The 26,502-nt window shown below is 38.0% G+C and overlaps 1 protein-coding gene across 4 annotated transcripts in view; it reads left to right on the top strand.

The window, feature by feature from the left end:
* The window catches only part of CERT1 (ceramide transporter 1), a 115,782-nt gene that overhangs the window by 78,658 nt on the left and 10,622 nt on the right, over positions 1-26,502 (top strand). For 2 of the 4 annotated variants that reach the window (XM_053664427.1, XM_037163409.2), the window contains 7 exons: positions 1,379-1,471; positions 13,632-13,718; positions 15,600-15,692; positions 16,210-16,287; positions 22,219-22,314; positions 24,494-24,626; positions 25,506-25,576. In XM_053664427.1, coding sequence (XP_053520402.1) covers positions 1,379-1,471; positions 13,632-13,718; positions 15,600-15,692; positions 16,210-16,287; positions 22,219-22,314; positions 24,494-24,626; positions 25,506-25,576 — 651 coding nt within the window. The remainder of the gene's footprint in view (positions 1-1,378; positions 1,472-13,631; positions 13,719-15,599; positions 15,693-16,209; positions 16,288-22,218; positions 22,315-24,493; positions 24,627-25,505; positions 25,577-26,502) is intronic. The other 2 variants (XM_037163410.2, XM_037163408.2) reach the window with 1 other exon arrangement.

Raw genomic sequence — 26,502 nt, 5'->3', positions numbered from 1 at the left:
CTTCACCAGGTTGTCAAGAGAGAGAGACGCCTTCCTGGAGGCCATGAGCCATGCAGCTACTAAGGCCACTTGGCCCATGGAGAGGAGAGGGCATTGCATCCTCTTGAGTGCAGGTCCCAAGCAGCAAGTAAGGAGCAGGAGAGCATTTCTTCATTCCCCTAGGACTGTTTTTGTTTTGGGTGTGGGACAGGCCAAGTGCTTTCTCAGAATGACCAATTAAATTTCCAAACTTTCACACACTTTGGGTGGGTCCACCTCCCAACCAATCCTTTCTTTCCCCAGGCTAGACTGTCAGGCCTCTATGGTCCAGCACCTCTCCATACCATCTTTATTTCTATGGTGCAAGTGCCTACCTTCCTTGGTCCCACCCCCAATTTGGTACTGGAAGGACGGGGGCAAGAGCTTTGCTCCTTATCCAGTTATCTTGTTAGCCTTTCATGTGCTCAATGTAAAGCCTCCCTCTGCCACCATCATGACGAATGGGGGAGATTCCCTTGGCGCTCCATCGACTCTGTGCCTCCCATGTCTTAGTCCCTGCATGCAGCAAGTTGCACACACTGGCAGAGAAAGGAACCCTGCAAATCCCACATAGCCTCTCAGGCAATGCCAGGGGCTGCCTCAGTGGGAGGGGGAGGGTGTCTGCAAGGCACATGCTTATTTACATGGACAATGTAGCCTCACAATCCCATTGAAGTACAACCTGGCACTGTGCTACAAAACTCAGTGTGCTTGCCATTGCTGTGGGTGGTTCATGAAGGCATTCTTTTGACCTGCTGCATGCTCTCAGTCCTTGAACCTCCAGCCTTTATCCCGGACCAGGTGTGTGGCTCTGTGCACTACTGGATCCCAGCTCCCATCCCCATGATCTAGCTCTGTCTCCCTGACGACCCCTTCTGTTCGCCTCCCTCAGCAGCACACTCCCAGCAGTCCGGACGGGCTGTCTATCAGTATCAGTTTTTTTCTTAGAATGTATTTTTAGCATTCATTGATTCTACTTGATTGGGTTATTTTCTTCTTGGCATCCATTACTTACTTGTTTGTTTTTTCTTTATACCATAGTGAATGTTGGCTTTATTTGGGGGGAAACAGACATATGAATATATTGGAGGCATTCCTCTGGTAATAATATATGTTTTTTAACACATAGATACTTTGGCAGTTATTTAAACCATTTAAATACATAACCTACCTATTAGATGATTGTAGTGGTGATTTAAATGGTAGCTTGTATATAATATGTAGCTAAGAAAAAAATACTCATTTTTCATAGGAGTAGAGTTATTTTTTGGCCAAGTCATAATAACATTTCAGTGAAATGCAAAGAAAATCTCCACTTTAAATGATAAACATGTCACTTTGTTTTGTTTTTTTTTAATAGGAAATTGAGAAAAGAAGAAGAATAGAGGAAGCTTACAAAAATGCCATGACAGAACTTAAGAAAAAATCCCACTTTGGAGGACCAGATTATGAGGTATGAATTTAGTTATATTTTGATCTCAGAAAGAACACATAAGCATACCTATTACAAAAGTGATTAAATTTTAAGTAATACTTTTGTAAGCTTTAAAGATTCTAAATATATAATTCTTTGATTTTTTAAAAATTAAATGTATATTTGACAGTATATAAATGCTGGGCTTACTCTGAAATTGATATTTTGGTATCGCCTACAAAGTTTAGCATAGGCTTTATAAGGTTCATTATTTGGCCTGTCCACTTTATAAAACAAGTTTTTATCTTTCCTCTGAGGACCATCATTTTTAATGTTCTCTTCTAACTCACTTTTTTAAACAAAAGCAACCTATGGAGGAAAAAGCTGAGTACTTCATACAGACAAAAGATTTCTGCTTGTGCAGTGTATTGTGAGGTCTTATCCATAGCAGAGCATGAAGTGTTCTAATTGCCTTGCCTTTATGTTTGACAGTGTGTAAAACCAACTTCTTTCCTCTCGTTTTTCTGTTAAGCATTTAATAAAGTTTTCTTTTCATATGTACACACACATATTAAAATTTTATGAGCTATTTTTTCATCATATAATTTTAGAGAAAAAACATGTAAGAAATATATCTGGTAATTGTCATTAACATTGTTGATGTTATGAAATGACATGAGCATTGTTTTTAATGTACTAAGGAGTATCATTGAAATAGGATGAAAATAGTTACAGTTAGATTATATTAAAGGAAATCGAAAAAAATTTTTTGCTATTTCTATTCTAGAAAGGAAAAAAGCTACTATTGACATAATATTTTTTATGTTGGAATTTATTTCCAGCTAAAATTTCATAGTGATGAGACTTGAGCTGTAATATTTTTAAATTATTAAGCTGTCAATTTATTCCTTCTAGATGTATAAAAATTATATAATTAGCTATTCTCTGGGGTTTTAACCAGATTACTGAAATACAAGCTATTATAATTTTAATTTTAATTCTAAAGATAAGCAGATTGTTTTGCCATTTTAGGTTTATTTGAGTAAAATTATCAACTTTTAAAAATTACCAATTTTTTTCATATTATAAATAAAATAGATATTTATTAGAGGAAGATCATAGAAAATATTTTAAAAGCCCACTTTTAAAAATTCATCAATATGTGGTACCAGTTTACTTATTACCAACAATATATAAGTAGAGTTTACATACTTTTTCTTTCACTTCTATGAACACAACTTTCTTTCACGGGTTAAGAGCAGGCAGAGTAAAAGGAGGCCTTGTGTTTACTAGATTGAAATAAAGAAAATTGCTTTATTTTTTCATGTGATTGATTTGGGCTCTGTTACAAAAATATTTTTTGGTCATTTCCCTTCTTTAATGACTCAGTTGTCCATGTTCCTTGGCATTTTTCATTAGGCCTTTTTTTCTTATTGATTTAGATGTGTGGGGTTGGCTTTTCATTTTTCAGTTATTTTCCTCCTTCTATAATTTTTAAAAGGTCTTTTGATTTTGATTGTTGGTTTTGCCATCTAAAAGTTGCAAGGGTAGTCAGTGACACGGGCTGTGAAAGAATTCTCCAAGAGCATAAAGTGTACAGAATAAAGCTTTTATTCACTCTCCAAGAAAGAAGGGGGTATGGTGTGGAGAAATACACCAGCATTGAGGGGTGGGAGCTTTGAACTGCTATTGGATTCTAACTGGATTAAAACAAGGTGGAGGCTTGCTGTTCTGTGGCCCCGGCCTGTTGGGGCAAAATAGCAGAGACTGCTTTTTGTTCCATTGTTACCTTCTGCCTGTGGCTACAGGGAGTGATTAGTTATGTTCTTGCTTCTGGTGTTTTCCAGTCCTGGGGACAACTCAGAAGAGTAAAATCGGAGTCATGTTTACAAGGTCAGAGGCCTGCTCAGAGAATGATACCATAACAGCAGATGCCTCTGTGTTTACCCTTTCATTCCCCTCTTTTTAAAATAGATTTATTCTTATTTACCTGGCCTAGTTTTGGTTTTTGGTGAGTAGGGATGAAGGTCTGTTCTTCTGTAACTGCTTCAGGCAATTGAGGGCTGTAGAGTTTTTCTTGCCTGTGGGTCTGGGTAGGGCTCATTAAGGGCAAGAGGGTAGGATTAGACAGCTGGAAAAGCTAGAGCTGTGGCTGGAAGCTATTTTTGGGGGGCATCTCTCAGAGCCTGGGTGTTCCATTGAATGAAGGATATGAGATATTTGAGGAGATATGGCCTAAAAACAAGAATAAAGAAAAAGGCTGCTATAGATCCTAGGAAAAGAACCAGGAAAACCAGGACCAGGTATTGACCTTAAAATCCCTAAAGGGAGAGGTAGAATAGTAGGTAAATTCTGGGTGGCTAACACTGCATTAGTACTTTTCAATAATTTCAAGTCAAAGGATAAAAGAAAAAAATGAAACATTAGCTTACAAGAAAACTAGAAAAACTAGGATTTAATCAGTTTGTGGTTGACAGTTGGACATTGTGATTTCCATTGAAACACAATTTCTTTCCCTAAGATTTACTCTCATTTTATTAAAGAGGCTGCACATAAGTCCAGTTTCAATTTGGCCTGATTATTTGCATGAACACAACAAGAATAGTAACTGATCATATAGGCTCTTTTAGATCTGCTTTACTGGAACTTTACAAGGATCCTTCAAACTGTGCTTTAATCAGTTTCTCAGGGTAAAGAAGCCAAGTGACACAGTAGCCATCTGACTTTGCCTGTAATACCGATAAGTCTTAGTGGATTCTTCAAGTTCTTGAGGTCCCCAAGATGTCCTGAGGTTCATTCCCTGCCATCTTTCAGGAAAGCAACCTTCATTCCTTACCTGGAAAGGCTGCCATGAATGACATGACCAGGCAAAGTGCCAAGCCATTTTTCCAAGTGGCTCTTACTGGCTTCAAAAGTCAGTCTTAATTCCGTAAGGCTTTCTGGTGACATCCGAAGTCCAGTCATGACTCTTTTGATCATGAGATACCCAGACTTAGTTAATAACACCACATTTGGAAACTGGTGTTGTTATAAACAGAATAGATTCTTATTGGAGTCATGTAAATAATTATATTGCCATGAAAATAATACTTATTAACAGTTTCCAAATTCTAGAAGGATTTGGTAGGGAGAAAATGTAAATGTTTCAATATTGTTTATGAGGGTATAACATACAAATTGTTCGGGGGGGGAAACAAGTTTTCTTATATCTGGAAAACAAAAAGACTTAAAATTAGCCATATTTGGAACAAAGTCATAAGAATAACAGTTATCTTTACTCCCATATAACCAATTTGTTTGTCTTATTTGCTAGTATTTCTGTGATTCCAGTTATTCATTTAAGGTTCTATAAATCTTCATTTGCTTTAAAGATATGATCTACTTAGATATCTGTATTTTAGACTAAGTCAGAGTCTTTTTTACGAACCTATCCAAAGATATATTTGCAAATAAATTAGAGTTAAACAGTGACTGTTTATAAATGACCAAATTTAATATGACGTGATTATAGACTTGATTAAAATGCAGTTGATAAAAGAACTTTGCCTCTTTGTAAAATAAAATATTTCAAGATGTAAGAGGGTGCAGCCGGGGGGGGGGCCCAAAAAAAGGATTTGTAATGGGGTCCAGAACTCAGGGTGTCCAGGAAATATTAAAAATATGGGATGTCCTCACCCCCACAAGTCTGAGCTGGGGGTGGGACACATGGAGCAGGGCCACTGAGAGTTGTTTTGCATAGCAACAGTTTTGCAGATAACCTCTAGAATGGTCATTTAACATATCTATAACCTTTAACTGGTTTGATAGATATGTTAAATAGCTGTGGCCTTGCTTTAAGCCGGGGAGAAGGGAGTGACTTTCACCCAGGATGTAACTGGGAGGCAACTCCCCCTGGTTACAGAGCTTACATAAGAGCTTGGAGATGACTGACTCCACACCATAGGGCCATGCCTGCCTGGACTTACTATGGCAGTTCAGAAAAGCTAGAAAAATACAGGAATGCTGGCAAGTGTAGCCAATTGTGAGAGGAGTTGAAAATGGGGCTGCAGGGGAAGATTGGCGCTGAGATTTAAACTCAGTGTGGCAGCCATGAGAAAAATCACAATACAGCTTTAGCAGAGAAGAACCACGTGGCTTAGGAAGCCAGAAAGCAAGATAGCAGTGATGCAGAGCTCTCTCTTAGCAGCTTGGAAGAATGCAAGAGGGATGCTGCAGGAAGGAAGGGGTGAAAGAACTCTTGCTGGTGGGCCATGAGAAGGTGCCATGTGGTTTTGGATTAAGAACTGGGGATCATGGAAGCAACACAGCTGATGGTGCAGGGAACCAAGGGAGGCCTGCCAGCACAGATTACTGGGAAGAGCTGGAGGCTACCTGAGCCATGGACTTCTATTTCTTTTCCCGAGATACAGTATCCCCAGACCGTGCAAAGTGGGGAAGGAAGGACTGTGTGTGTTTGTGGATGTTTTGAGGGACTTTGGGATTCGAATGAAGACAGTAAGTTGTTACTCTTAAGTCTGTATAACTTTTGAATAAATAATTCCTTTCCTTTTCACCAATCTCTGACATAGAGAGCTATAATTCCCTGGCAGCAGGCAAGGTGAACCTAGTACAGGGGCCCCCAGGAAAAGGGGGGGGTCCATTCAGTAACATTGTGCGACCCGTCTCCAGTGGCCAGTCGGGGAAATCGTGGGAGACCACATGCACAGTAAAATAGTTACTATGAAATGATATGAAAGAACAGTATAAGGCCCATATTTTTAGACTAACACAGAGTTTTGGGGTTTTTTAAAGATTTTATTTAATTTATTTCTAGACAGAAGGGAAAGGAGGGAGAATAAGGAAGAGAAACATCAATATGTGGTTTCCTCTTACGTGCTTCCCATTGGGGACCTGGCAACCCAGTTATGTGCCCTGACTGGCCAGGGCACGGAACCAGAGACCCTTTGGTTCTCAGGCCAGCACTGAATCCACTGAACCACACCAGCCAGGGCACAGGTGTTTGTTGTTTTTTTTTTAATTTGTTTTATTGATTATGCTATTATGGTTGTCCCATTTTTCCCCCTTCACTCCCCTCCGCCCTACACACCCCCTCCCACCCACATTCCTCCCCTTTAGTTCATGTCCATGGGTCATACATGTAAGTTCTGTAGCTTCTACATTTCCTATACTGTTCTTACCTTCCCCCTGTCTATTTTCTACCTACCATTTATGGTACTTATTCTCTGTACCTTTCCTCCCTCTTCCTTTCCCTCTCCCCTGTTGCTAACCCTCCATGTGATCTCCATTTCTGTGGTTCTGTTCTTGTTCTAGTTGTTTGCTTAGTTTAGTTTTGTTTTTGTTTTAAGTGTGGTTGTTAATCATTGTGAGTTTGCTGTCATTTTACTGTTCATATTTTTTATCTTTTTCTTAGATAGATTCTTTTAACATTTCATATAGTAAGAGCTTGGTGATGATAAACTCCTTTAATTTGACCTTATCTGAGAAGCACTTTATCCGAGCTTCTATTCTAAATGAAAGCTTTGCTGGGTAGAGCAATCTTGGATGTAGGTCCTTGCCTTTCATGACTTGGAATACTTCTTTCCAGCCCCTCCTTGCCTGGAAGGTGTCTTTTGAGAAATCAGCTGACAGTCTGATGGGAATTCCTTTGTAGGTGACTGTCCCCTTCTCTGTTGCTGCTTCTAGGATTCTCTCCTTCATTTTAATCTTGGCTAATGTAATGATGATGTGCCTTGGTGTGTTCCTACTTTGGTCCAGCTTCTTTGGGACTCTCTGAGCTTCCTGGACCTTCTGGAAGTCTATTTCCTTTGCCAGATTGGGGAAGTTCTCCTTTATTATTTGTTCAGATAAGTTTTCCACTTCCCCTTCTGGTACCCCTATAATTCAGATGTTGGAATGTTTAAAGATGTCCTGGAGGTTCCTAAGCCTCTCCTCATTTTTTGAATTTTTGTTTCTTCATTCTTTTCTGGCTGGATGTTTCTTCCTTCCTTCCTTCCTTCCTTCCTTCCTTCCTTCCTTCCTTCCTTCCTTCCTTCCTTCCTTCCTCCCTCCCTCCCTTCCTCCCTCCCTCCCTCCCTCCCTCCCTCCCTTCCTTCCTTCCCACTTCATTGATTTGAGTCCCAGTTTTTTTTCCATCACTGTCGGTTCCCTGTGCATTTTCCTTCATTTCACTTAGTGTAGCCTTCATTTTTTCATCTAATTTGTGAGTAAAATCAGCCAATTCTGTGAGCATCCTGATCACCAGTGCTTTGAACTGTGCATCTGATAGGTTGGCAGACTTAGAAGTATTGGCTCTGGGGCTTTGAGTTGTTCTTCTGCTTGAGCCATAATGTTTTGGTCTGTTTGCACCTGTTACTTAAGAGGGGCGAAAGCTTAGCTGTTCACTGGGGCAGGTCAAATCCATTCACTGGGTTGTGACTGGGGGCGGGGTCAGAGAAGGAGAAGTGGTGTTTGTTCCTGCTCTCTCTCTGATTTCCGTCCCCTCTGCCGCTTCCCACAAGCAAATTGGGCCCTTCTGGTGCTGGTTTCCAGGTAGGTGCACTTCTGTATGTTCTAGGACCCTGTGGGTCTCCCCAACGAACACTCTGGGAGCCTGGGAGCCTCTCCCAGCACCTCAATCCCCAAAAGTTTTTCCAGTCGGTGCTTTTAGGCTTTAATTCCCGGCACTGGGACCATGTGTTGCGCGGTCTGTTTCACTGTTCGTTTTTTCACCTGGTTTATCTGTGAGTGAATGTGTGACCACAGTCAGACAGCCGCCTTGCACCCTCACTGGGTCTGCCCGTTGCCACCCCGCGCCTGGAATCTGCCAACTGCCACCTACACACCTGGGTTAGTCCGGCAGCCACCGCTTTTCCCTGGCCGCTGACTCCACCCCTCTTATCGGTCTGGAAGAATGGTTGTCTGACTTCGGTACAGTTCAGTTTTGTGTCAGTTCTGGTGTTTTTTGGTTCTAAATGTTTGTTGTTTTTAATTTTGGTTGTGCGAGGAGGCACAGTGTGTCTACTTATGCCTCCATCTTGGCACAGGAAATTCCCTTACTTGATAACCTTCAATTCATTCATTCCTTAAGATTTATTATAATGGAAGGCACTGTGCTAGGTATGGGGTGGGTGGGGTTGTAAGAAACAAGGCAGACAAGGATCCTGCCCGAGGCCCCACCTGAGTGTATACTAATGGGACCGTAGACTAGGGAACAGGCAAATAGAATAATGAATGTCGGAAAGCACTTTTAACACTGGTAGGGGGGTCTTTCTAAAGGAAATAGAATCTTTGCTGAAACCTTAACAAAGAGTTTGGTTGAATAGATTTTAATCAGGTGAATAGCCTAGAAAAGAAAGAATGTTACTTATAGGGGACTCAGAGGAAAAGAAAACATTTGGAGGCCAGAAGCAAATGATAGCATTTTGCCCCAGGGGAATCGAAAGAACTTATCTGTGCAGCAAGGAGCCCATTAAGAGGAGGTTGGGAGTGATAAAACTAACTAAAAAGATCTGCAAGAATAAGTACAGGTCTTCAGGAATTGGTTTTAAGCAAATCAGGTTTTCAGATTTACAGTTCAGAAAAATTATTCTTGCTTCCTGTAGTAAGGAGAGTGAGTCGAAATTGAGAGATGTGACAGGCTTGGAGACTTTTTCAGTATTACAGGTAAGAACTGAATATAGCCTAGGAAAGGTAGGAGAGAACAGTGGGGATAGATGTGGAGAAATTAGATATTTGGAAAGTAAAATGGAAGGATGTGGTGATTAATGAAGGAAAAGGGAGGACTCCAGGAACAGGCCCAGGTTTCTGCCTTTCCATATTGGTGCACAGGTAGGGGAAGAACAGTTTTTAGACATGTTGCATGTGAGTTGAGATACTCATCTGAGGAGGTCTTATTAGATGTGAAGATCTGACACTTAGGAAAGGGATGAACAGGCTGTGAATTTGGGGAGTCATCAGATGATGACTGAAGTCTTAGAAGTGAGTAAGAAAGTTGTAGGGAGAGAAGTGTGGAACCCTAAGGAATGCCCACATTTAAGGAATGCAGAGAAGGAGGAGCCTGCACAGGAGTTCGGAAGAGAGTGCTTGGTGCTGGGGAACGGTGCGAACTGAGGGGTGCAAGGGCAGAGATCTCTTCAAGAGACTCACTGGAAATGCTGCTAATAGGGCATGTAAAATCAAGACTGGAGTGTCCCACAGATGTAGTAAAAATAGCTCTTTTCCTTGGTAAGCATGATAAGATAAAATGGTTTCTTTTTTTAAAGTTGATTTTTTAAAGGACATCTTATGCAATTGCTTTAGTTCACAGATTTGCCAGTCAAGGAAAGAGATGCCTGTTTTATTTGCCCATTTCGTTTGTCAAAGTAGGAGTTTTAATTTTTTTAATTTAATTTATTGGGGTGACATCAGTTAATAATATTATATAACTTTCAAGTATACAGTTCTGTAATACAACATCTGTATATTACATTGTATGTAATATACACCCCAAAAGTAGAACTTCTTAATGCTAAATTTCCCAATTAGTAGATTCCTGAGAGTCGGACACGATTGCATAGATTGGTTGAATGAGTATTATAATTTTTAAAATTGTAGATGTGATTATGATCAATTGAATTTTAGTCACTAGGAAATATGTTAGTGTTCAGAGATTTGGGATATTTTGTATTTTTCTCATATCAACAAAGACCAAAGTGATACTGCTATTATTTGAGTCTTTGAAATGTTTTAACTTTATACAGGGAATCCTGCATGATAGCCTCTGGATTGTTTCATGATCCAGCTGATCATTAGATGTTTATATTCACTTAATGATAATTCATTGAGATACACACTATTCTATATGTATGTATAAAACTTTTTCGTGGGTTTTTTCCTTTGGAAATGGGTTGTGAGGGAGTTCTCATAACGCTGAAAGAATTATTGCATTAAATCAAGATTTCTCACATGCCCGTTCCAAATGACAGGCACATTATACCATAGTTCCTCCCACCCTTCCTCTGTGGCCCCAAGTTGTGGCAGGGATAGGGATCATGTTGCTAGATTTTTTCATGGAGTAGTGATAACTTAGAGTTATCAGTCTAACTGGGAAGATGGTAAGCAGACCAGCAGTCATTCATGTGTCGTATTTTCATATTTAAAAATTTAGGAAAACTTATACCTAAGCCCACTTTTTTAGCTTCCACTTTTACCTTAATGTAACACCATTATTCACCTTACAGTCCACTTACTGTTTCCTGGTAGCAGGAACATACCTTGCTTATTTCCATTTTGCTGCTATTCTTTATATATTTTTTTCTTTTTAATTTTTTTATTGATTATGCTGTTACAGTTGTTCTATTCCCCCTTTCATTCCCCTCCACCCTACCCCCCCATCCCCACCATTACCCCCCCTTCAGTTTATGACCATGTGTCTCAAGTCCTTTAGATTCTATATTTCCCATGCTATTCTTGCCCTCCATCTATTTTCTATCTACTGTCTATGCTACTTATTTCCTGTACCTTCTCCCCCCTTCTCCTCCTCCCACTCCCCTCCTTGCTAACCCTCCTTGAGATCTTCATTTCTATGTTTCCACTCCTGATCTAGCTGTCCTTTTAGTTTGCTTTCGTTTTAGGTGTGGTTGTTAATAACTGTGAGTTTGTTGTCCTTTCACTGTTCATGCTTCTTTAACTTCTTTTTCTTAGATAAGTCCCTTTAACATTTCATATAATAAGGGCTTGGTGATGATGAACTCCTTGAATTTGATCTTATCTGAGAAGCACTTTATCTGTTCTTCCATTCTAGATGAAAGCTTTGCTGGATAGAGCAATCTTGGTTGTAGGTCTTTGGATTTCATGACTTGGAATACCTCTTTCCAGCCCCTTCTTGCCTGTAAGGTCTCTTTGGAGAAATCGGCTGACAGTCTGATGGGGACTCCTTTGTAGGTGACTGTCCCCTTATCTCTGGCTGCTTCTAGGATTCTCTCCTTCATTTTAATTTTGGCTAATGTAATGATGATGTGCCTTGGTGTGTTTCTTCTTGGGTCCACCTTCTTTGGTACTCTCTGAGCTTCCTGGATTTCCTGGAAGTCTATTTCCTTTGCCATCTTGGGGAAATTCTCCTTTATTATTTGTTCAAATAAGTTTTCCACTGGTGGCTGTGCCTTTCCCCCTTCTGGTACCCCTATAATTTGGATGTTGGAGCGTTTAAAGATGTCCTGGAGGTTCCTAAGCCTCTCCTCATTTTTTTTGAATTCTTGCTTCTTGACTCTTTTCTGTTTGGCCATTATTTGCTTTCTTCTGGTCCACTCCATTAATTTGAGTCCCAGTTTCCTTTTCATTGCTATTGGTGTCCTGTGCAGTTCCATTCATTTCAATTAGTTTCACCTTCATATATTTGTCTAATTTGTGGGTATAATCAACCAGTTCTGTGAGGATCCTGATGACCAGTGTTTTAAACTGTGCGTCTGAGAGTTTTGCTATTTCTTCATCGCTTAGATCTATGGGCTCTGGGGCTTTGAGATCTTCTTGCGACATTTTTGGTCTGTTCTGGCCCTTTAAGTGTGAGAAGCGGTGCCTTGGACTCCCAGGTGGCTGGGTTGTGACGTTGTATGTGGGGGCGTGGTCAGAGCAGGGAAATGGCGACCCCCTCTGCTGTTTGTCACAGCTAGGTGAGGATCAGCGCCTTAGGTGGTTCACCTGGGCCGGGCCACTCAGAGTCGCTGGGTTATGAGGCTGTATGTGAAGGTGGGGTCAGAGCGGGGAAATGGCGGTACCCTCCGATGCAGCTTGCTGCGGGGACCCGCCCAGCCCCGGTCCAACCGCCCACTCCCTTGCCTGTCCGCCCGCACACAAATGGGCGACCACAGTCAACACGCAGCACCTTCCCCGCTGTCTCCTCCGCATTCGCTCGCCTGGTGGCTCGCTCAGTTGCTCACTAGGTCCAACCCTGCGCCTGGATTCCACGCGTCTGGATTCAGCACCTGAGTCCCTCTGACTGAGTTTTCCTGTGCAACCCTGCTTCACCAGCTGCTGGTTTCGCCCCTTACCGGTCAGGCTGAAGAATTTGTTGTTAACGGACTTCCGAAAAGTTTAATTTTCCGTGTTCTGGCTGTGTTTTCTGTTGCTAATATTTAGTTGTCTCTAGACTTGGTTGTGTGAGAAGGCAGGGCACATCCACCTATGCCTCCATCTTGGCGGAAGTCTCTTTATATTTTTATTTTCTAATACAGCTGAGGTTATACTTGAATGAAAATCACTTGAAGGACTATTAACATGCATATTTCTGGCTCCACCCAAGACCTTCGGAGAAGTAATTCTTTGTATGGAGCCCTGGGAATTTTCATTTTAACAAGTTCCCAGGTGATTAAGAACCATTGCTCTGCCATCTAACCAGGCTTTCAGCTCAACTTTTCTTTCTCCGTGAAGTTATTGTCATTGCTTAGGAAAATTCCTGTCAAAGCTCCTATCTATACTTCTCATTGCCTATAGACTGCAACTTTTTACTTACCTTTCTGCAATGTTATGTGGTTTCTGTCGCCAAGTGTTCAGGTTACAAGTACTCAACTCACTCTGTAGCACAAAAGCAGGCGTAGACAATATATATGAATGAGCATGATTGTAGTCCAATAAAACTTTGTTTTTATTTTATTGAATTCCCACATGTCATAAATGTTATTCTTTTCTTTTTTTTCAACCATTTAAAAAATGAAAGTCTTAGCTACGGTTACCCAAAAGTAGGCAGTGGACTGCATTTGACCCATAAGCCATAGTTCACCAAACCCATGCTCTAGATCAGGGATGTCAAACTGATTTTCACTAGGGGCCACATCAGCCTTGCAGTTGCCTTCCAAGGGCTGAATGTAATTTCAGCTCCTTAACAGTAAAGGAGTAGTTACATTTATACAGTCCTAAAATGATTTTGGCTCTTTGAAGGCAACTGCGAGGCTGATGTGGCCCCTGGTGAAAATGAGTTTGACATCCCTGGTCAAGATTATTGTCCTAACATAATATTGGCTGGTAAGCAGTAAGTACACGACTACGTAGTGAATAAATTGTTATTCTCAGGATTCTGTACAGAGCATATGTTCCTCATCTTTTATATAATATTACCAAGTATACTAACTGGTTCATAAATATTTGTTGGGTCACTTTTCAGCTTACTTCTAGAATTAGTGCCAGGATTTTCAGTGTTTTACATTTTTCTACAATAAACTGTTCGGTCTTTTTCTATGTGTTCAAATAGGAAGGTCCAAACAGTCTGATTAATGAAGAAGAGTTCTTTGATGCGGTTGAAGCTGCTCTTGACAGACAAGATAAAATAGAAGAACAGGTATATCTGTTATTAAAAATTCTAACTCTAGAATGTTGTTTTATATAAATAGAATTTTAAAACCATGAAACTGTCATAATCTAAAAAATGAAGTATCTACATTTAGTCACAAATATAGAAGAATCTTTATGTCATTTCCTTCATATATTAATTTCCAAACAATAGAAAGACCAATGAAAATATTCTATGCCTCTTAAAGTTCCAACTTTATCATCATTCTGTTAATATCAAGTATATATTTACTCTGAGTAAAACAGCCTGTTTAAATTTCTTTTTACCATGTGCCATATAAATTCAAAAGGAAAATGACCAAGAATGTGTTTTTCTTCTGTTAGTACCATTCGTTTTTTGTTACCTCCTCTATTGCTTTCACTACCTTCACCTTCAGTTGCTTACTCACTTTTAAGTTTGCTCAGTGATTTATCATCATTGTATTCATAGAAGTCATACCCAGCTGGTTCTGTGGAAGTGGGAGGAAAGCATTTCTTAAATCCTTTAGCTCTAATTAAAGATTAATTTGATCCTTTCCTGCAATTCTGCTACAGTGCAGTTACCATATACTACCACTAGATGGTACCTAAGGGTCAATTTTAGTTATTTGTCCCATGCAGGACTCAAGCATCTTGCAAATAAATGATACTGGTGTTATACTACAGATATACTTGCATTAAAAATCTGGCATTTTCATTTCCTGTCGTTGCAAAGTCAGTCATGGCCATTATGTGCATTTAGTGGTCCACCTACCTGAGGGTAAATCACCTGCAATAGTGATCACTTTTCACGTTCATTTTTTATTATATATTTTTTAGAAATCAGTGGTAGAAATTCATGTCACATTAATTTATAAAGTTTATTGTTCATTTTTTCTACCTAAAAGATGCTGCACAGCACCCAGAGTGGGGATTTTCAGTTTCTAAATGAACTGTAATTTTGGATGCTCATTTAGACTGCTAGAGTCAGACTTTGGTACTTGAGTTCTGACTGAGAAAGAATTTAGAGTTGAGACTTGAACACAAGCAGAAGTTTATGTGGAAAGTCACAGAGGTGGAAGAAGTGAGTGTTTGAAGAAATAGGCTCAGGAAACAATTCACAGAGGCAAAAGAAGGGCTCTTGGAGCTGAGGAAAGAGAGGCAAGGAAATTGCATCTAGGGGAAAGGCGCTGGCATGATCCATACAGAGCCCTACTGAGTCCTCCATTTGGAGGCTCGGGGAGGACTCTAATAGAATAGTCATCAGCTTTCCAGGTGTGTCTTGTCAGGGTCATGGATTCTACTGACTGGTCAGCGCCTGGGCAGGGGGTCGTCATTAGTCAGTGCAGCTGGTCCTGATGTCAGCCATGTGTCACTTGTCTGGTTTTCCTGCTTTTCTGGGACCAAAACTGCAACACAAGTAAGACTAGATATTATCCCTACTTTGACTAAAACTCTGTCTCTGTGATCAACAGACCCGAGGATTTGTTCCTCAGATTACTTGATACAGGTCAGAACTTTGTTGTCCTGGGGGCTTAATGCTTAAGCTAGTGATCATGCAGGGGCTTATATGGGAGTCCTATAAGGCTATTCTGCCCCCTGGTTCATGCCCCCACTAAAGGGATCTAAACTGCATCACTACTGATATGCTAGGGGAGGAAAGGTTACCTTGCCGGTAAGGCCCTTCTTTTTCCAGTTCTGCACATTGCTAGGCACCCAGGGCTTTCAGCCCTACTGACCATCTCTACCTGGCCCGTGGTCCTTGTTTTGCTCATGTCGTCTGCCTGCCTACCACATAAGTACTAGTGTTCAGTAATTAAATGTTGACAGTTCCAGGTTATAGCTTATATTAACCATTCTTTAGCTGCAAAATACCCTTTAAAACTTTAGCATCTTAACATTGTTTTTTTAGTCACAGAGCGAAAAGGTCAGGTTACATTGGCCTGCATCCATGCCCTCTGGAGATGCCTTTTCTTCTGTGGGGACTCATAGATTTGTCCAAAAGGTAAGCCCAATGTCAGAGTTCACTGAAATTACATGTTGTATTGTTCTTCGCTGTTGACGGAGCTCTTTTTGTATAAGTTTTCTCCCTTTTCTTGAATTTCATTAATGAAATTTTTTTTTGGTATCATGTATTCTTCCCTATATATCTCCAAAACAGATTTCTAAATCTTCTTAAGAACATAATGTTCTTTCTCTTTTATTTAAGGGGAAAGGGGGGCTGGTGGTAGTCAATAGGGAACGACTAGTCCAAAATAGTTAACCAGAAGCATAGCCAGTTATATAAATTCTTTTTTCTTTGGGGTTAAGTGGTATTTTATATTACTGAAAGCACTGAATTCTTTTTAGAAAGATTTTGGAGCATAACATAATAGGTGCATGGAGTTAGCACTTGCTGCTGAGTTTGTTTCATATAGTGCTTTGTTCTCTCCTTCTTTATCTTGTGTTTGGAAGTTGGTACTGAATGCTCTGTTGTGCCTTTGTTCTGATTACTTGGTTTTTTCTTTGTCTGTCTCTGGTAGCCCTATAGTCGCTCTTCCTCCATGTCTTCCATTGATCTAGTCAGTGCCTCTGACGATGTTCACAGATTCAGCTCCCAGGTACTGTATGAATGTATAGAGTGGACTTGAGTCTTTCTGTACTGTATTTCAGCCTGCTCTCTCAGTTCCGAGAAATCTTTTGGCTAGACTGCTTGTTTTCATTTTGAATTTTAAATAGTGACAATAAGCATTAAAAAGGCCTTCTTCATCTCCTAAACAGTTTTTCTATCAGTCTTGCATGTGCCCTTTGTATTCTTAACTGTGATAGCTTGAAATTTTGGCATGTAGTAGGCACTCCTGAAAGATTTCAAATTAAATTGAAATAATTAAAGATACCTGGTTTTAAATGTCATGTAATATCTGATTTCTTCAGACAGGATTCAGCAACTCTGACGGATATGATATCATATAAAAGCAGGTTTCAACAGTCCCATATCTAATCTAATTTAAAATATTATATTCAACAGAGAAATAACTGTTTAAATAATATTTGTATTATCATTATAATACTAATTATTATTGAACAGGTTGTACCTGTGCACGTTACTGTTGGTTATTATAAATTAATAGTCCTGTTCATATGCTAAATTTACAGGAATTGGTTTTAATTGGTTGTTTGGTATTGTCAGTAAGGATTTAAGACAGGAAGCTGGATGCTTGCAGTCTCTGCCTTTATAATAAAATCATTGGAACAATATATTTTAGCATCATCATTAGTTGGAAAACAAGTTTTTTTGCCATCTTCCCATCTTTGCAATTCAACTTTATATTTTTATGGTGATTGCATTTTATTGGATTTCATCATGTTATTTTAAGAAGCTGAATTCCCAAAGTGACCAAGTTTGAATTCTGGTTAGCTGCATAATGTTGGGCAGCTCTCTTCACTCTTCCGTGCTTCACTCGCATGATCTAGCCAGGACTCAGACCTACCTAGGGCCCGGCATGCAGTGGGCACTCAGCAAGTCAGTTTCTAATAACACCACAATAACACAGTTTCCTTGAGCTAATCAAAATTATCTACATTTTTTCCTCTATCAGCATTCCAATAAAAGTTTTAAAAAGTCATAATTTTAAGCATTTTTATTAGTTTCCACATATGAATAAAATTTATATTAGTTTTTAATTATGCAGTAAAGGAAATCTAAGAATCAGGTTGTGTTTTCCTGACTTTAGCAACTTTTTTTTGTCTTTTTGAGAAAGAAATGCATTAATTCATCAGAAATCACACAAACTTATTCCCATATTTTTTACCTTTTGCTCATCCATTTATTTATTCATGCCTTTTAAAGAGTGGCTCATACGTGCAATAAATCACAGACAAAACTAGAAAATCCTGGGAGACTGTGGTTTATTCTGCTAAGTTCCACCTTCCATTAAAATAGTAAAATAACAGACTAACTGAAACTCATCAGGACTGACTACCATTTTTCCTTAAAAATATGAGAATATACAGCCTAAAAATGAAATAAAGGTAATAAGAGCAGGAAGAGAATATAAGCCACTGATAGGTGCCTAACAATCAGGGCTTCAAAACCCAGACTTAGGACCCTAGCTATAGAGAGCTATAGAGAGCTATAGAGCAGCCGAAAGCCTTCAAGGACAGATGACTGTCATTGAGAAGTGGGTGCCCAGATTTTTACAAGACTTCTGCCAAATTATAACTTACTCCATCTAACTTTTTTGTGTAACTCAGGTATGTAAGTTAAGAGGTCTTTCTGGTAGTTTTTTTCTGATATGTGATGCTCGTGGTTGATCTGATTCTGTTTTAGCTTTTGATTATTATACTATATTATATGCCAAAAGAGGCAAAAATGAAGACAATATTGAGGTCTTCGAGTATTTGTTCTTGCTATAGTATTTGTTGTCATTAGCAGACGTAGGCTCTGGCATTTTAACTGTTGATTAATTGGGCTTTGGCATCTGTGTACAAGTCTCGGCTCATGACTGTTTTGTTCTTGTTGAAATTATGTTCATAATCCTGATTGGGTAAGATAATTAAACATAGAATTACAAGATGCCCTGAAAAATAACTTCAAATAAGTGATTGAACTAGGAAATGAATAGCAAATGATGAATCTGTCTGCTGGACAGAAATTGGGCATGAAGTAGCTCTAAATCAAAGTGTATAGGAAGTAGTAAGGACTTCGATTTATAAATGAATCCTTTGGTCACATTTATTTGTATAACACAGTTCCCATCTAAAGATGTCACCTCCAAAATCAAAGAGGAAAAAAGCTATCTGTTGAAAAAACAAAATCAAAGTGTGTGTGGTACAGCTGCAGGTTAACCTATAGGGAGCATCACTGTACAAACAATTCCGAGTGAAACTCTTCTACTTTATGTCCATATATTATTGGATATAACGTTATTGTGTTAATTATTTATTTTACTTCTCCCCTTTTTATTGTGCAGTAATGCATCCTAATTGTAGCAGAACTAGAAAGTAGAGTAAAATACTACATCACTATTGATATATATTCTAATGCATATGAAAAATCAGGCACATATTGATAAATACACCTTAACTGGCTTTTGCTATCATGGTAGTTAATTCTGTATATGCTATTTTGTAACCAGCTTTTTAAAATATATCGTTAGGCCCATCTTCCCAGCAGTAAGTAAAGATCTTATCAATTTATGGATATACATACTGGATTTACCTTCTCACCCAATGTTGAACATTTAGTTTATTTTCAGTTTGTCTCTATTATAAGTAGTGCTACATGGGTATCCTTGTATATACAACATATTTGTAAACTTACTCAATTATTTCTTTATACTATATTTCTAGAAGTAGAATTGCTGGGACAAAGGCATCCGCATATATGAGTTCTTACATAGAATACCAAACTATTAAAAAAAGTTGAACGAGCTATATTTCCAGGTCAGTTTTCACTGTTATTGACATGGAATATTATAATTTAGTTAATTTTTGTCATTCTGATATACTAAACATGGATTTTTGGTTCTTGGATGTTTGGACTATTTATGTTCTTGGCCATTTTTCTCTTGGGTTAACAAGAGAAAAATGTTAACTTTTTATTAATAAACTGTTCTGTCCAACACATCTCTTTCTGACTCTGTAACTGTAATAATAAGCATAGTTGTTTTCTTTTAAATAGGTAAGAGAAAGAGATCTGAGCTATGTTTGAGTCCTCATAGATTTATTTTTGTTCAGTAGAATTTTGTTCATTACAATTTTGTTATCAAAGAACAATTTTTTATCAAAAGTACTATATTAGGCCCTGGCTGGTGTAGCTCAGTGGATTGAGCGCGGGGCTGGGAACCAGACAATGGCAGTTCGATTCCCAGTCAGGGCACATGCCTGGGTTGCAGGCCAGTTCCCAGCAAGGGACGCACGAAAGGCAACCATACATTGATGTTTCTCTCCCTCTCTCCTTCCCTTCCCCTCTAAAGATAAATAAATAAATAAATCTTTTTTTTTTAAGTACTATATTAGTAATGTTAGAAAAATTCTATTAGACACCTTCCTAATTCAACATACTGAGGGATTCAAGTGTAGGGTGAAAGAAAGGGTTATCATTGGAGTGCTGTCACTCCTATTTCAAAAATACTGTTATTAAAGCATGGAAAACCTACTTCAGTAATTTGGTCCAGTCTTTTTTTTTTTTTTTTAAGCAACAACAGAATTTACTAGTATATAAAATTTTGAGCCTAATAAATGGTAAGTTTGACTTGTGTTTATTCTTGTCCTCCAATTTCATGGTCCCTATTTCCCACTTACTCTGTTATATAGAGTCATAACTGAAAGTGACTGGTCATGAATGCCCTAGTCGCTGCTCCCACCGTAGGATCGGCTACTTAGTATTTTATTGCAGTGAACATAAAATTTATTAAAATGAAATTCTATCTCTCCTCTCAATGTTATTACCTAGAGGAAGATGTTTGGATAAAGATTCCATGATGAAGGCTTTACAGAAGTGGTTACTACAGTAATTGAGTATTTCTTTAGTTTCTTTGATTTCTTAGGAGTACAACACTGAATACATCTTATTTGTTTCTTTATTGGACTTTTCCCAGCCTTCTTAAGTCAAGGAAGTAGATAGATAAGAACAGGAGCCTGAAAAATTCCATAGACACAGTGATAACTGATAAGAATACTATTTTTTTCATCTGTTTAAACGAACAGTGTTAAGTGTGCTTACTCTACATTGTTTTAACTTATGTTATCACCTATCAATTTATAGTTATAGAATCTGGTTTCTTTTGGACTGAAACAAATCATTTTTCAAACTTTTGAAATTGCTAATTCAGTAATAATCTCCCAAACAAAAACACAATTGCCTGCATAATTTTCAGCAAAAAGCTAAATGGCACTAAATTTTTTAAAACAGAACTCTTTATTTTTTAACGGAATAAAATCCTGGAAGCGGGGAGGTTAGAGGATGGAGGTACTGAGCAAAAAGGGAAAAGGATCCACGGACTTGAACAACAGTGTGGTGATTGCAGGGGAGGAAGGGAATATAAGAGGACTAAATGGTAATGGCAAAAAAATACAATTAAAAAATAAAAATAAAATCCTTCTCACTTTTTCACCGGTAATCCATTAAAAGTAGGGCTTCTTCGGGGGAAGCATTTGTTTCTGCCTCTAATCATAATAAATGTAGGTGTTCTTCCAGTGTCCAGCATAAAGAGCACATATTCAAATCTAAAGATTTTTAAGATCTTAGGATCTAGAATGGGTAAAAATTTCTCCAAATCACGATGTGTGTGACACAAAAAAAGAAGGCAGTGCTACCACAGTGTTTTAATTTATGAATACTGACTGGGACTTTTCTTTGTTCTTACTTTGGAAAAGAGCTACACTTTGAATGTATTCGTCACTTGGAATCCCATATCAGTCATCCTTACCTTGTAAAAGCGTATTTCAGTATTACCGGGGCACATGGGGTTTTCCAGGCAGCCCCTGAAGTTATGTTTTCTAATCCAGGCTTTGTGAAGTTACTAGTAACACTTTACATTTTCTCTCAAGTATGTAACCCAACACCATTCATCATGTTTTGAAGATTATGAATAGAGAAATAAAGTGCTATGTTAGTGTTTAGTACAAATACAGACTTTACAATCTCAATTAAGGGGACACTTAAAGCCACCTGCCTTCAGTAACCAAAAATGCATTCTGAGGTCCAGAAAGCTTGACGTGGTAGAAGTACATGTCACAATAACATACTTTTGTGTAGAAAACTCATCCCTAGGGTTAATAAAGTCATATCCTCAACTATGAATTTTGTATTTAAAAGATTTATTTGAAAATATGTAGAAACTTGGTTCTTGGTTTTTACCCCTAATGAACACAGTAGACTTTACATAAAATATAAGTAAACAGTGGAAGTATAATACACGTATTTTTCCTTTCTTTTCTGCTTTCTCTAATGTATTTATTACATAAAACAATATTATGAGTAAAAGGTTAGAAAATAGAGCTTAGAAAAAGTATCTGTGCATAGGTGGTAAAGGAGCCAGTTTTTTTAGAGACTATTTTTATCATCTCAGTGAAAAAACAAAAGTTTAAATTACTTTCATTAGGGAAATCTTGACGTATGATGAACTTTCTAGTATCTCAGTGTAATCTTGGCCTAGTTGGTCCCTTCGTGCTTCTTTTATCCTTAGAGTGTAATGATTTTATGCTTTAAGGAAGCATTCTCTCTAAGGAAGGAATTTTTTTTTTCCAGAAAATGCTTATTTTGGTCACTTGGCACAGATTAGGTCCGGTATACAGTATGTTATCTGATTGAAGCATCTTACTTCCCTGCCTTTCTCCCTTCTGTCATTAACCTAGATATGATATCTGGAATGTGGACTAAACTCTTCAACACTATTTAAAACCTACTAACCATTGTACATTTGATTGTTCAGCTTCCTAAAAATAGCATTTCTGAACTGAAGTAAACTGAGTACCATTCTGTTTTAGAGATTATGTCATACCTACTAATTGGAGGTGGATTCTTACAGCTTTATTTTTTTTTCAAGGTTGAAGAAATGGTACAGAACCACATGACGTATTCATTACAGGATGTAGGTGGAGATGCCAATTGGCAGTTAGTTGTAGAAGAAGGAGAAATGAAGGTAATTTCCAGTGAAATGTTACAGATTGCTAATTGCAACTCTATTACAGTCATATTACTTTTATACAAATTATTACATATGATCAAAGAACCACATATTGAGAAATAAAATGTCCTTTTGCTTCCCTTGTTTAGCTTTTATATAATTTCTTTATGATAAAATCTGTGCACAAATCATTCTGTTTTGTGTAGATCATGGAAAAATAAAATTGTGTGGTTTAGATATGAAAAAATCACAGTTAGCTGATAGCTCTCTATTTAGAGATCTCTCTCTCTCTCTCTCTCTCTTTTTTAACTATGCTAAACACTGTGCCCAGATGTAACTTTGTGTACCCCTCCTTGGTCTATACCTCATTTATTGTCATTTCCTTCACTGCCTTTTTTTTGGTATTTGGACATTAGTCAGCTAATGTTCACATCCCTAAACACATGAGACGGAACGAGAGCAAGGACCAAGAGATCAGAGATTGACTGAAAAGCAGCAACATTGAGTTTTGGATTACCTCACACCCAGGGCACTGTGCTAAAGAAAAGGAGAGGTTTAATGACATTCCCTCCAAGCTGAAACTTCAGTTAGGTAAAGAGGATACTGACATTTAAAAGATAGTGTGACTTGGCTCCGTCTAATAAAGAATACATAAGAATAGTGGAGAAAAGCTGGAAAAGGGAACTCTGATTTTAAAAATTAGGCTGTTTTACACTAAGGAGAAGTATTTCAACTATGTCTGGATGTGGAAAAATATGAACAAAATTAAGGTGAGGGCATTTTAGACAAATATAACATGAACAAAAAGTTGAAAGCTGATTTATTTTAATTTAAATTTATTTTTCAACTATAGTTTACATTTAGTATTACTTTGTATTAGCTTCAGGTGCACAGCAGAGAGTTTAGACAATTATATACTTTACAGAGTATTCCCCTGATATTTTAGTACCCACCTGGTACTGAAATACATAGTTATTACAATGTCCTTGACTGTATTCCTGTCCTGTATTTTACATCCCCGTGACTGTTTTGGAACTACCAGTCTGGACTTCTGAGTCCCTTCACCTTTTTCACCTAATCTCCTAACCCCTCTGTCAGCCATCAGTCTGTTCTTTGTATCTAAGTCACTATATATTTCATTTGTTCATTTATTTTGTTCTTTAGATTCCACATATTAGTGAAATCATATGTCTAACTACTTTCACTTATTGAAAGCTAATTTTTTATTCAAGAGATTTGTATAGACTGTGTTAATCAGAATTATGCTAGTAAATCAGATACAATGATAGATGTTGGAATTTCCCCTTCTTCTGAATAAAGAACAAATTAAGAAATAAGATAGAGGAGACTTGAAAATGAGATAGCAAAATGTTATGATTCTTATAAGCTTTTCGACTTTCAATTGAAAGTCGAAAGAGTTCCAGTTTAGCTGACTAGGAAAATAGCAGTCCCAATAACGGATAAATAAGCACGTGGGGGAAAGGAGTTTGGTGAGAGAGATTGTAAACAAGGAACTGTAGGGAGATGTCTTACAGCACCTGGACCCGCAGGCACTCTGTACGTTGAGAGTTGATTCTCCCTGTGGTAACATGTTTATTCACTTGTCAGACTTACTACTTAGTTCTCTGAATTCTGGAATAATTAATTTTAATCAGCCTGTTAGATGTACAACTTCAGTACTTAAAGCAAGAAAGCAAAAATCTTTATTCCATTGTAGCTTTCAGTCATCAATTGAATAAGTAATTGCTTTACTGTGTTTCAAGTAGTGCTCTGGATGCTAGAGATACATTAGTTGAACAAAAGCTGCCTTAAATCAGCATCCCAAAGGAGATTATGTATTAACCAGGAGATTATGACTTTGGCAATGTCAAACAGCCTTTGAGAATGTTCAGTAAATAATGCCTGATTTAAATTCATTTATCTATTTTTTAACAGCTCACAGCAATTATTTATTACATGCATATTTTTTATAGTTAAAGTTTACCTTGGGTTTATAGTTTTAAATATTTTTGTGTTTAGGTGTTAACAATTTAAAATGTTAAACTTACTTATAGAAGAATATTTATGTTTCATAAAGAGATTTTCATAAATAAAATTCTAAAATGCTGTTAAATTTAAGAACATGCTTTCAAGTTTGTACTTTAGGAATTTGATTTTTATTTTTTAAACAGGCCTTTAACTATGTCCCATGTAGGTATATAGGAGAGAAGTAGAAGAGAATGGGATTGTTCTTGATCCTTTGAAAGCTACACATGCAGTTAAAGGAGTTACAGGACACGAGGTCTGCAATTACTTCTGGAATGTTGATGTTCGAAATGATTGGGAAAGTAAGCTGCTGTTATTAATATATTTTAATATAATTACTGTTTTTATTTTAATAGCAAACCCAGCCTGGTTTTTTGCATATAATATCTAGTTTACAAAGTCAGTGTAGAATATATCTGGAGAATCATAGAGGGGACTGATAATGCTTTACATTTAAATAGAGCTTTTCACAGTATAAAATTCTTCTTAGTATATTGTAGCATTTGATTTAATACCTCAGCAATCCTGCATTGGTAGGTAATGAAGTAAAATTCACACAAATCAAGTGACTTATCAAGGCCACAGAACTAGTTAGTGGACAATCCAAGACTAAAATTAAGGTTTCTTGTTTTATCTACTTTTCTCCTAGACTGTTATGTTTCCCTGGTAAATCCTAGTTGAGTCCTGCTGTGGTTTATTTAGTTCCTTTGGCATGGGCTTTCCCTTGGGCACCACATTCCATAAGTAGATGCTTCTGAGCATCATGAGATGTGTATCAGTGGCAATTGGACATTCTTTTTGCATACAGTCACCTGAGCCCAGATAGAACAGCTTATTCAGCTTCAGTAAATCGGGGATCATGGGGGGGAGTTAGAGCATCAGGGAATAACTTGTGCTGCATAATGCAGCATGATCAGAATTAAATTGCTGTCTTGCTGTGGAAGCTAAAGAGTAGACCAAAGAAAATGTGATTTGCCAGTGATCAGGTCTCACAGCACTATCTGTAGCCCTAATCACTAGGTATTAAACCACCTTCACTGTCCGCTTAGCCCAAGTGGGGCAGAGTCCTGTTTATTCTAGAGTAATGTTCATTTATAACTGACTTTCAGTGTAAGTGAATTAATCACATTCTAGGAAAAAGATAATATGTCATTTTGATTAATATTTTCTCTTTATTTCAGCAACTATAGAAAACTTTCATGTGGTGGAAACATTAGCTGATAATGCAATCATCATTTATCAAACGCACAAGGTAAATATATCTTTGGTCCAAAAGGATTCCACTGTAGTTCAGACCGAAGCATAGAAATTGTCTAAAGTAAAATTGGCAGAAAATTAAATGCCAGAAAAGATCTAAAAACTTTATTAATAATCCAGAAATTCAAATATTTTTCAGGCCTCTAGTCTCTTTCTAGAGAAAGAGATAAAGATAAACAATAGTGAATATAAAAGTGAATTGTAGTTTTCTGTGATAACAATATAATAAGGAAAGAGGAAAATATGTTATTAGCCTGTGTTAAGACCAATAGATGTGAAAGTGACCTTAAGTGGATTACCTGAAAGCAATGGAAAATTGCTGAGCATGACTATTGAGAGGTTGGTCATATACCAGAGTACACAGAAACATGGTCATCTAAATTGGTTCCCTTTCCCTTCCTTTCTTCCTATGTTAATCTAGGTTTAAAATTTTAGAATTAATACTTATCTTACTCTGTCCTACTCTCTTCCCCTTCTGAAAATTGCCAAATAGTATTTCAAATAAAGAATAATAAAATACCTTGGCTGGTGTAGCTCAATGGATTGAGTGCTAGCCTATGAACTGAAAGGTCGCTGGTTCGATTTCCACTTAGGACACATGCCTGGGTTGCATGCCAAGTCCCCAGTGGAGGCATGCAAGAGGCAGCAACCAACTGATGTTTCTCTCCCTCCCCGCCCTCCCTTCCCCTCTCTCTAAAAATAAATTAAAATTCTTTAAAAAATAATAATAAAATTAATTAAAGCCCTGGTTGGTGTAGCTCAGTGGATTGGGTGTGGGCCTGTGAAGCAAAAGGCGTCTGGTTCGATTCCCAGTCAGTGCACATGCCTGGGTTGCAGGCAGGGTCCCCAGTAGGGGGCATGTGAGAGGCAACCACACATTGATGTTTCTCTCCCTCTCTTTCTCCTTCCCTTCCCTTCTCT

This window comes from Artibeus jamaicensis, unplaced genomic scaffold (assembly GCF_021234435.1).
Source record: "Artibeus jamaicensis isolate MK-2021 breed Jamaican fruit bat unplaced genomic scaffold, CSHL_Jam_final contig_373, whole genome shotgun sequence".
Classification (NCBI taxonomy): Eukaryota; Metazoa; Chordata; class Mammalia; order Chiroptera; family Phyllostomidae; genus Artibeus; species Artibeus jamaicensis.
Note: the sequence above shows the minus strand (reverse complement) of the source record. Positions and strands in the feature narration are given on the sequence as shown.